The sequence below is a fragment of the Phasianus colchicus genome, chromosome 1 (genome assembly GCF_987193195.1).
Source record: "Phasianus colchicus chromosome 1, bPhaCol1.hap1.1, whole genome shotgun sequence".
NCBI lineage: Eukaryota > Metazoa > Chordata > Aves > Galliformes > Phasianidae > Phasianus > Phasianus colchicus.
In genome coordinates, this window is record NC_143436.1 from 67,573,754 (window position 1) to 67,585,138 (window position 11,385).

Here is an 11,385-nt window from a genome sequence, read left to right on the forward strand (position 1 = left end):
AGTTATAAATTACTTTATAATCAGACTTGTTTCATATGACCTTGGTTCCACAGATGGGCCATATAAAATAACTCCACAGTCACTATCTCATAGATTTCTTTGTGCAGTGAGAAATACTTCAGACAGCAAATGCTGACTTTTCAGCTGAGCTAAATTGCGCAATTTTTTTTTTTTTAGGTGCAAGTGCCCTTAACTTGTACAGTAAATGTTAAACAGCTTTCATTGAGATCATCTATCTTGACTTCCTTGTATGTTGTTGGTTAACACCTCTGTTAGTAACATGGACAGTGGGATTGAGCGCATGCTCAGCTGGTCTGTGTGTGATAGGGAGTTGTGTGGTGCGGTCGACATGCTGAAGGGCAGGGATGCCATTCAGAGAGATGTAGGCAGGCTTGAGAGTTGAGCCTGTACAAATAACATGAAGTTTGATAAGGCTAAGTGCAAGGTTTTGCATCTGAGCTGGGAAAATCCCAGACACGAGTACAGACTGGGAGAAGAACTCTTAGAGAGCAGCCCTGAGAAGTGCTTTATTGTTCCTGTGAATGAAAAGCTGGATATGAGCCAGCAGTGTGCATTTGCAGCTCAGAAGGCCAACTAACTGCATCGTGGATTGCATCAATGGAGGGCAGCCAACATGGAGAGGAAGTTGTTTTTTAGCTTTCAGTTATTTTGTTAGCATTGTGACTAACAGTGTCCCTCTCATCTGTCTGCAGTGTGTGTGAGCCTCTAATGTCTATTTCTTGTCACATCACTGTGCAGGTTGTAGAATAGGTAGTGACCAGTAGAGGGTAGCCTGTTCACGGAGATTAATTTTTCTGGTGGTCTTCATATTCTGTGTTGTACCACACGTCACCTTTGAGGTTTTCAGATAATTATTTCGACTGTCATTTCTTCACAAATAGACACTGAGGTTTCAATGCAGATTTGTTCAGTAGCCTATTTAAAATACAGATCACCTTGTTTTTAAAAACATTATCATGTAATTAAAAAAAAAAAACAACAGTATTTTTTAGATGCTACATTCATATTATTGCATGAGCTGAGCTGAAAGAAAGTTAGGAGCCTAGAGAATGAGCCATGTTTTAGGAATCATGCTCAGATCTAGACATGTTAGAAGTTGTGCAGTTCTATCCTCCCATTTGGGTTTTTTGGGGGCTGATTATATGGGAGCCTGGAGAAGAATTTCTGGATTTTACTTTTCTATCCTCATATGTCTTCATATTGTCAGGGGGCTGAGGATGACTGGAAAGCTTAAAGGAATTTAGCATGTGAACAGTACTGTAATCTCTTAGAAATTATGAGATGCCATGTTCAGTATAGTTGTTGAATGCCTGGTCAGTAGACAGGCACTTAAACGAAATATAAATTGTAGTTCATTTTCTGGTGCCTTGATGAAGAAAGGTTTTTCAAAACACTTACCAAGGAAAAGAAAACTTAAAAATAGATTACATGTTTATACTGTAGTCAAACAGGACTTAAATATTTTACTAAGTTATATGTAACTAAATATTTCTACATTTAGCATTGTTTTATTAAAAAACTTGTTACTGTGTACTGTAGTTACATTGTTCGTAGTGGGGTTAATACTGGTGTTTTTACTGGACTAGCCATCATGCCTTATTAACATAAAAATTGTTACTTCTTGATAACAAGGATTAGGTTAAATGCAACTGAGTAAGATTTCAGACATGATTTAACTGCAGGTGTTAAAAATCTCCAATTTTTGACAGTGTTCTTAAAAGCTTTGGGATTGAACGTTACAGCTTTAAAACACAGAAACAGAGGGCAGGCCAGTGTGTTTGGTTGCATTTCCAGCCTGAAATCTCACGTGCTATTTAAGCAGTATGTTCTTTGAACATGCTGACTTTGACAGTACTTGGTAGAGCATTATATGCGTGTGTATATATCTATCTATCTATATATGTATGTGTATTTATGTTATATATGTATATATGCACATGTGCAAGTGTGTATGTATTTCTATATATTCATCTGTATACATATATATATGTATAGGAAGAGGGGGAGAAATTGGTAACACATCCTTCTCAGATTGGTTTCTGACATGACTATAAAAGTAACAGAAATTAAAGAGGCAATCTAGGATGTGCCAAGACAGACTTTTTGTAGTGGAGTCTCCTCTGTGGGGTAAATTTTTCAAAAAGGTTCATAAAATCATGTGTAGTTGGAGAATTCTGCACGTGAGTGAATGCAGGAGAAGAAATGTAAGTTTTGAGAAGCATTTCATGTCTGCCAGTATCCTGGTAAATGTTCTTAATTGATGTCGGGTAAGGTTAGGTTGGTGTTAAATGGCTTTTGCTGTTCTTCAGTTGAGTTGACCAGAAAATGAGTAAGACAAGAGACAATAAAACAGCTTTCTCTCAAACTTCTGACTGTCTTAATCTCAAAGGTTGAGACCTGAGTATTTACAGGTGATACTTCTAACGCATTCTCCATAAGACATTGTTATCCTGGCTGACATCAGGTCTTTACTGTGATCAGTTTCTTTTAGAGCATCATTTACTGTATTCTCATTCCTGTATTGTTTATTCTTCAATATAGATAACAGAAAAAAAATCTTAGCTATTTCACTAATTTTGGTCTTAAACTTATGAGCAATTGGACAGTAATGCTGCTTGTGCTAAATTGCACTGAAGACTAGAAGAATTTGTTTCACTATGAATGTGAGCAACAGTGCTTATTACTTCTGATCAAGTTGTCTAGGTGACTGTTGTATTTGATGGAGAGAAATAGACACTGGAACACAGCATAGCTTATCCTAAAACAAACATTGATTTTGAATCAGATGCACCGTGCCTGAAAATGCCTGCCTAAAAATACATGTTCCTTCTTTCAAAGGCAGCAAGAATGATGATGTTAGTATGTCAAATTACCTAAGTTATGATAATTTTGAAAGCTTATTCTGTTGCCATAGTAGAAGGTATAAAAGTAGTAAATGCAAGGTTAGATAGTAACTCATGGCTCAATATAGACTGAATTAATTTTTGCATTCAAATAGCATTTTAAAAGTTAATAGAAGTTAGGGGGCCAGAAGTCAGGATGAGACCCAGTTTCTGTAGTGACAGGCAGTAGTGATAGACTCTGAATTCATCAGTCAGAGCAAGAAGAGCAGTCTTCATTGGGCCATTTGTTCTAAGAACCGTGCCTGTCTGCCATGAGAGGTGATAAGTCAGTGTGCTGAAGTGATGAGTGTATTTACTTGCTTATGTGTTTGGCAAAGGAATTGCTAAGAGTGCCAAGATAAATGTGAAGTGGATAAAAGATTCTTTTTACAGAAAAAAAAAGAATAATTAGAAGTTTACTTTATGCTTTGTGTTCAAAGGAAAATCATAACTAATCTCAGTTTTTCCCTGTTCACTGAAAATCTTTTGCTTTACTAATAGGTGGGAGGTGGAAAAAAAAAGTTGGCAATTCTTTTATTTCAAATAAAGTTCAAAGTTTAAAGTCTTAGCCAGTTTGTTTGCTTGTTTACATTAAGCTAAATATGAATGGCTAGGTGATAGCTATTTGTTTTTCAGAACTGTTTATTAACAAAGCATCTTTTAACTGGCAAGAAAAGTTTAATAAAGAATTTGTACCAATTTATAATCTGTTCCCAAGGTACATGACCTAGGATATTATATGTAGAGGATTTTTCTGATATTTTACTGTAAAACTTTTATGAGAAAGAAGTTGTTGTCACATTCTACATGACAGTTAACAGTGCCTATAAATTATCTGAGTGAAATTTATTCTGTTTTGTTAGAAGTCCCGGAGGGTGCAAGTTCCCACTCAGGTATTCCTGCTGCTCAGAGAGGTGAGTTTACTTAATTTAGCTATATGCCAGAACAGAATGAGCATTCTTAGGCCATTGGTATACTCTTTTTGGATGTTTCTTAATCCAGGAAGTGTTTACTAGTTAACTGAGAATGCATGCTCTGGTGTGGCTTAATGATATCAAAAGATTTGGATGTTTTTTTTTTTAATTACAAAAGCCTATGCGTTAATAACAAGTGTTTTTCTGTGAGATAAATTAAGATCACTTTATCTGCCAGAAAATGAATTCCTTGAGAGAGCTTTTTTTGCTTTTAATATCTTGTCTTAATTTGAATTAGCATGTGTTCCTTCCGTTTCTTCGGGATCATGAAGAAACGGTGTTTGCAAAACTTTTTATTTTTTATTTTTAAAGATGTGCAAACACTACCACAACTAATAGCAAAAACTCACAGCAGAAATAAGTCTGGTTTCCACTGTAATGATAGTGGGGATGGAGAAGGAGGACAGCATTTTGTTATGGAAAGCTCATTTATGTTTTAAACATAGATGCTGTTTCAGCTTCAGACTCTTGTCCTCGTCACCAATACTTTTCAGTCTGTAGGTTAGTTATTGATAAAGGTAGTTAGGAAATTTAAATCATCATCTGCAGCTCCTCAGGAGGAAAGGAATAACAACGAAAATTAAAGTTAAACAAGGCCTAGGTAAACAAAACCCAAAATTCAATACCTAATGTGGGAATAAAACAAAAAATTAATGAATAATCTAACATAAGGAGTTAATGACTGTATTTGCATGTTTTTTCAGTGCTGAAGTCCCGGTCAGGCAGTTGGTTCACAACTGTGACATCACCAGAAATGGGTACACTGGCTTGGACAAGTCCAGATTTATACTGTAACTTTTCCTTTAAACAGACCTGGAAAGGGATGTTCGATCTCTCTCAGACACAGATAATTGCTTCCTCAGAAGGAGCATTGAGATGAGGGAGAGACATCATCCATATTTTTTTCTTTGTTTTTTCTTTTGTTTTTTTCTGTCTGTGTTTTCAGCAACGTCAATTGATTACAGTTCCTTTGCAGACAGATGCAACAGCTGGATAGAGCTCATTAAACTGAAAGCTCAGACCATAAGGCGCGGATCAATTAAGACAAGTAGGCGGCTGTTTCTACCACGTTATGATAATCTGAGACATATCTCTGATTTCCCAGTGGTGAATAGTGGAGTTTCTTGCCCAGCAGTAGTATTGCAGATCACACATAGAATGAATAGTGAAAAATGCCGACGTGTTAATGACTGTGTAAGCTAATAGGGGGTGTATGAAGTGGTATCGTAAAGAGCAAAATACAGTATTTCTGTTCACTTAGTTATGATATTAGTTATGGATAAATGTGTACGCCTACTAATTATATAACATACACTGCATGGATGTAGGTGTATGTATGATCTTGGAAAATTTTTGGTGAGAAACAGGAAGCAATCACCAAGGTGACAGTCAAGGCAATGGTCACTAAATTAGCAAGTGGTGAGTTCTTTTTCAGTAGTTCTTTGGCCACAGGTCTGACTATCTTGCTTAAATAAGTAGAGATTAATATCTGTGTTAATGGAAAATGCTGCACTGGGGAAACACAACAACTTTCACACTTCCTGTAATAATTTGTATCTCCAGCAGAATATGTATTTCAAAATGTTGGCACTTTTTTCTTTATCTTCACTTTATAACTGATTGTTGTATGTGCAGCTACTCGCCTCAGTGTTTTCTTTTGCAGGAATGCCACTCTTCCAAATAAATTCCATTTCAGCTTTTTGTCTCCTTTTGCATGCGTTGCATGATAATTTCCTTTCTCACATGGTATGGCTGAGCATCACAGGCAGCTGAATGTTGTCACCAAGCTATTTGGAAACCATAAAGAAGAATTGTTGTGTTTTAAGAAACAGTAATCTTACTTTGATAGTTACTTTGTCTTCTTTCTTTTCCATCTGTTTAGCTGCTTCATTTGATAAAGCAAGTCCGTTGGCTGAAGGATACTTACGACACCGTTCTATTCCATCATGTACCAATTCTACCGTCTCTGTTGTTAAGATGACACCTCTTTCTTTTATTCCTCGGGCAAAAATAACCAAATACCTTGGGATAATCAACATGTTTTTTATACGAGAAACTACTTCTTTGCGTGAGGTGAGCTGTGTGTCAGGGATTTGTAGTTTTTAAAATAATAATAATCAAAGCCAAGTATATGTGGTATCTGCAGAGGTTTGAGTGAGCAATGGCACAGTGAATTGAGATTTTGTCACTTGAGGCAAGGTGCTCAGTAGGGATCAAGTTGCATTGTGCTACTCTTCTCAAAATAGAGCTTCTTTGTATCTGGCACTGTTAAGAAAGAGTTACTTATCCTCTGGCCATTGGTGATGGCTAATTTGAGTATACTATTCAACTGTAGGTTCTTAAACAGAACCATATGAAAAAACGAATCATTGACTAACGGTGGAAGTTGGGATCGTTTGAACCCCAAACTGAAAATCATTTAATAGCTAAAAGCCAGCCAAACGAAACAATGCCAGTTTTTATTCACTCATTTAGCAAGCTCAGTGATGAACTTTCACAGTCTACTCAGATGTTAGAATTCTTCGGTTGATGAAGGTTTCCTGTATTATATATAACCATATACAAACTTTTTTAATGTTGTATTCTCTGCGTGCTCAGTAGCATCGATCTGTGTCATAAATGTCTAAGATGTGTTCCTTCTCATCATTGTGTTCTTTTGGGAAATAGCTGCGTCCTTCTGCCACAGTTTCTAGACACAGAAATAAACTGTTCCTCATCTGGTTTACCTGTACTGAAACTATGCTGTTTACTGCTAATTATGCATTGATAAATAAAAACTTGCTGCCAGCTTTATGTAAATGCTTTGAACAGACAAATCTCTTGTTTGGATCTGGCAATTAACGGTTCCTTTTAACTCAAGAAGTCTATATGAAAAGGACAACGTTTTGAAAAGGATGTAATAAAGTACACCCAGGGCATTGGTTGCATGGTGCTTTTGCTCTAACTGCGCCTTCTGTAGTTACAAATTAAATAGCTGATATGCAAACTTTGCTGACTACTGTAATGGATCTAAGCAGAGGTAAGTTGCTTGGGTGCTTGACTCACTTCCTCCATGAGGTTGGGAAACTTGTGCAGTTTTTGTGGTGCTGACAGTGTGCTGCTGGCGTCACCAAGGGCAGCTAATTAACACCTATTTCAGCTATATAGGCCAAGTCACAAACCAGCTTTAATAGTGGTTGCAGAGTTGTGTTTTATATTCTGCATAAAAGTAGTTGGCATTATTGCTTTCTACTTTGGTTTTGGTGTTTTACAGAGTATTGAAGCCATATGAACTCTTTAATAAGTTCAACTGTATGCAAGGCACTGTACTTCATAAATAGATAATTTTAAGTTCAGTTTATTCATTGCTCTTAAGTTTTGAAATCTACATGGATATTTATAGTTTTTCGTTATCTGTTGTCATCACGTTTTGTATCAGGTTTATAGCATTACAGCTTTTTTTTCACCGGTGCTGTAACTGTTAAAACAGCTGGACAAAATCTGAATTTCTCAAGGAATGATAAACTCATTGAAAATGTGATTTCTGGCTGCAGGTGAATTCATTCATGCTTTATGCACAGATTCATGTGTTCTTTCTGATTCCTAATGTCTTTCAGTGTCTTTGGGGTACATGATGTATTTTCCAGTAGATGTTAGGGCAGGCCATAATTATTGAAGTCCAGCTTAGTTTCTCACTTCTTCTACTTTCCAGTTTCATATCCTACAGTGGCATGCACAAGTGGGAAGTCAAGCAGTCTTGCCTTCCACTTTTCATTATGGAATTTTGTAGATGCTTTGAACCAGTAGTGAGCTCTGTTTTGTCAGTTTCTTTCCACATCTTTTTTTGGTTTTCTTTCTTTCTTTCTTTGCATATTTTTCTGTTTGTTCCCCCCCTACTCTAGTTGCTACTCACATGCTTTCATAAGGATTGACTAGGAAAAAAAGATAAATTGTGTTCCTTCTCCCTCTTTTGCACCAATTCAAATTACTGGGCAGCACCATGCAAACAAAAGACCCCCATGAATGCCATCGAGTCAAAGTAGTAATTAAACACAATGGCCAGAAGTTCTTCTGGTCTTCAGGTTGGAAAAAGCATCCCTGTGTGTACCCCTGAAGGAACAACTAAATCCACCCACCAGTAAGAAACCAAACACCTTGAACAGCATCTCAGCTCTCTGATCTGTCCTTGCTCACTTTGTATTTTGAGGGATCTGTTCTTAGTGAATGTTGGGAACTAAAGACAGTCATTAGCATACATGGAGCTATAAGAGCCACTCCATACTCTTAATGACTCTCCATGACTCTTAATCTTCAGTGTAAATTACTCTGTATTTACTTCCCAGTTTTCAGGAAAAATGGGCAATGTTCTTCTTGATGAAAGAAGAAATCATTTCTCAAATGTCAGTTGAGTATTGCTGTTCCTACAATGGTATAGGAATGTCTGAAAAGAACCACTGTGTGTGATACCCAGATACCCAGTGGTTCCTTTTCTCAAGCAGTGAGTTTCATTGATCTGAGGTTTAACTGTGACACATGAAACGATGAATGGGTTTTATGTTCCGTACAAAATACAATTTCAAGTGTGCTGATGTATTTGGTGGATAAAATGTAAGGGAAGTATTCAGCATCCTGTTGTGATAACTGACATTGTTTTTTTTCCCCATTTTAGGAGGGTGGTGTCAGTGGCTTTCTCCATGCTTTTATTGCTGAAGTATTTGCAATGGTGAGAGCACACGTTGCAGCATTAGGGGGCAATGCGGTTGTCTCATACATCATGAAGCAGTGTGTGTTCATGGAGAATCCAAACAAAAACCAGGTGAGTTATGGTATGAGTCACAATGCTTGTATTAGCACTGTGACATGAATATAAAAACTTAAAAAAAAATTTTTTTTAATTCTTTGTAGAGCCACGTGTGTGGCACTTCTGGATCTCTTGTTTCTTTAAAGAAGCCAAAAGCATTCTGCGCACCCAAGCTAACATAAAGTTGCAGATATTTATATTGATAAATTCCCAAATGGATAAAAAGAAACTAAGGTCACTAGGATGAAGTACATTGTGGGAAACAGTAGAATACAGAAGTGCTGAACACTTGGCTTTTCTGATTTAGTAGCATTAGTATTTTAATACTGCTCATATGGAGATTTTGGTTCATTTTGATCATAAAGTGACAAAATATTGTTAGAAAAGAAGACAACTGAATGTTGTACATGAGATAAATTCAAAACATCAGTGAAAATGAAGAACAGCTGCCCAAGTTGTATGTAGCTGGTCTCATGAGAATATGTGTACATAGCACAAAAGTGGGAGGATATAAAAAGGAATCTGTCCCTCTCTGATTTGTGTGATTTTATTTTCTGTGTAGTTCTACCTAACAGCTTAAACAATCACATATTTTGTGTTTACTTGTATGTTTGGTAACTGTATGTTCTCTTTGTTTGTCTTCCCAGGCCCAGTGCTTAATAAATGTAAGTGGAGATGCCGTCATTTTTGTACGTGAATCTGAGCTGGAGGTGTTACCAGTGCAGCCTGCTCCAGTCGCTTCCCAGCCCACAAGTACTGGAGATGTCACAACGTGAAGACAGAAAAAGTAAAATAGTCTTCCAGACAGTTTGTTTAAAATGTGGGAATGTTAGGATTGCATCTTCAAAATCAGTATCTTCCCTGAACATCATTAGCCAAAGTGTAAGACAATCACAGTATTTTGTCCTCTAACTCCATGCAATTGTCAGGACAACGTATTGGTAGGTATGCTCCAATTCTTTTGGAAAAATTACAAGCTCCTTGGAAATGTAGACAAGTAGAAACGGTGATAAGAAGTGCGATAAGAAAGGAGACATCCCAGAAAAGTGAACTAAAATCCCATTGCATTTTTCAGCTGTTAACAAACCTGCCATACATTAAAATTCAGAACCATCTCTGAGTTCCCTCATTGTATCAGGTGCTTCTCAGCTCACTTCAAAAAGGAGTGGATGTGAGCAGGTAGGCTGTGGCTGAGGTTATGTCAGCAGCCTGTGCTGTCCTGGGACAGCAAGGGGAGGGAGCACAGGCTGTGAGATGTAGAGCCTGAACTTGGCTCAGATCATGCAGCATGGAGAGGAAGGAGCAGCACCAAAATTCCATTTGGATTTCTGCACACAAAATATTTTTCAACTCTTTGAGAACTGTTGGGTTGTTTTGTTTTGTTAAAATTATTATTAGATGAAATGAAATGTTTGGAGTGTTTTTTTGTTCTGTTTTTAGAAAGCTGTCAGACCATGATGCTGTGTTCTGATTTCATTATTGACAAAACAAATATTTTTTATATAAGAATTGATGGAAAAAAATGTCATGAAGCCAATTTTCTTAAGGAAAATAATCTTTGCAAAATAAGTAAATAAAATCATAAACCATCTTCTTAAAGAGCAGAGAGGTACATTGCAGCCCCCTTTCCATTGGGGATAGGAAACACCAGGCTGATTGTATGCAGGTGTACATTTGTGATGCTCACTTCTGCACACAGTTTTTCTTTTCCGGTACAGTATCTGGGAAAATGAGGGTACTAAAAAGAAAGGAAAACTCATTTCCAGTAAAGCGTCTGAAAGTCAGTGATACTTCAGTGTAAAAAGAGGCAAACATTTGATCTGAAGATGCATTCTTACCTAAATCTGACAATACATGGAACTTGAACAAAGGTGTAAACTTGAATGTAAATAGTCTGCTTAGTGTTGAAATTAAGCAATGGCATGGTTATTTGTTAAAAATAATTATTTCATTGTAAATGAGCATGAAAATCATTCTTTGCACAATAAATTTCTGTAAAAAATACCTTGCCTTTTTATATATGTAATACCTAAATGTGTACAGTGGATGCATATTAAAGATGTCACATTCTTGCCTTCCTCAGCGGGGCTTTTTCTTTGGTGTTACAACTGGTTGTTTAGTATTTGGTGAGGTAAAGAACTGTGTTTGAAGTGGCTGAGGTGCTCAGCAGGATGCTCGTACGTCCAGTGTTCTAGAAATTCTGAGTTCTGCTACAGCCCAAACTACCGCAAATGATATCACCAGTGAGTAGCTGCAGCTCTCCTGATTATTTTTAAACAAATTTTGTTCTCCGTGAAGCTTACGGTAGAATAATTTCAAAAGATCTTGGATCTGGCACAAGAAGTAGTTTTCAGCCTATTTCAGGTGGCAACATTGTCTGAAGTAGCACATCAGAGTGCTATTCTTTATCTTTTTGATAGAATTTGTGGAAGTGCCAGTATTACTATCGTTTTCATGTTGTAGCTATTTCAAGGTCACATTTTCATCTATTGTGTTTCATTAGACCTAGAGTAAACGCTTTCTCATCTAGAAAATTTAATTTCTCTCAAGTTATTATTATGGAAATGATGAATGTTTTTAACTGTTACTGATTGAGATCTGGCTTTCCCTGTTTGATCCAGATGGGTAAATTTAACTTGGAGGAAGCTGTACCTTAAGTTGCTTTATGCAGTTTCTTCTTTCCATCATTAAAAAATATTTAGAAACAGTTGAAAGGGATCCATCTGTG

The 11,385-nt window shown here is 36.8% G+C and overlaps 1 protein-coding gene across 16 annotated transcripts in view; it reads left to right on the forward strand.

Moving 5' to 3' along the window:
• The window catches only part of C2CD5 (C2 calcium dependent domain containing 5), a 69,150-nt gene extending 58,386 nt beyond the window's left edge, over positions 1 to 10,764 (forward strand). For 4 of the 16 annotated variants that reach the window (XM_090146317.1, XM_031597142.2, XM_090146297.1 and 1 more), the window contains 5 exons: positions 3,767 to 3,817; positions 4,824 to 4,925; positions 5,760 to 5,950; positions 8,526 to 8,672; positions 9,305 to 10,761. In XM_090146317.1, coding sequence (XP_090002443.1) covers positions 3,767 to 3,817; positions 4,824 to 4,925; positions 5,760 to 5,950; positions 8,526 to 8,672; positions 9,305 to 9,433 — 620 coding nt within the window. In that variant the 3' untranslated portion in view covers positions 9,434 to 10,761. Of the gene's footprint in view, positions 1 to 3,766; positions 3,818 to 4,823; positions 4,926 to 5,205; positions 5,297 to 5,759; positions 5,951 to 8,525; positions 8,673 to 9,304 lie in introns of those variants that run through there. The other 12 variants (XM_090146340.1, XM_090146288.1, XM_090146333.1 and 9 more) reach the window with 10 other exon arrangements.
• Positions 10,765 to 11,385: the final 621 nt, after the last annotated feature.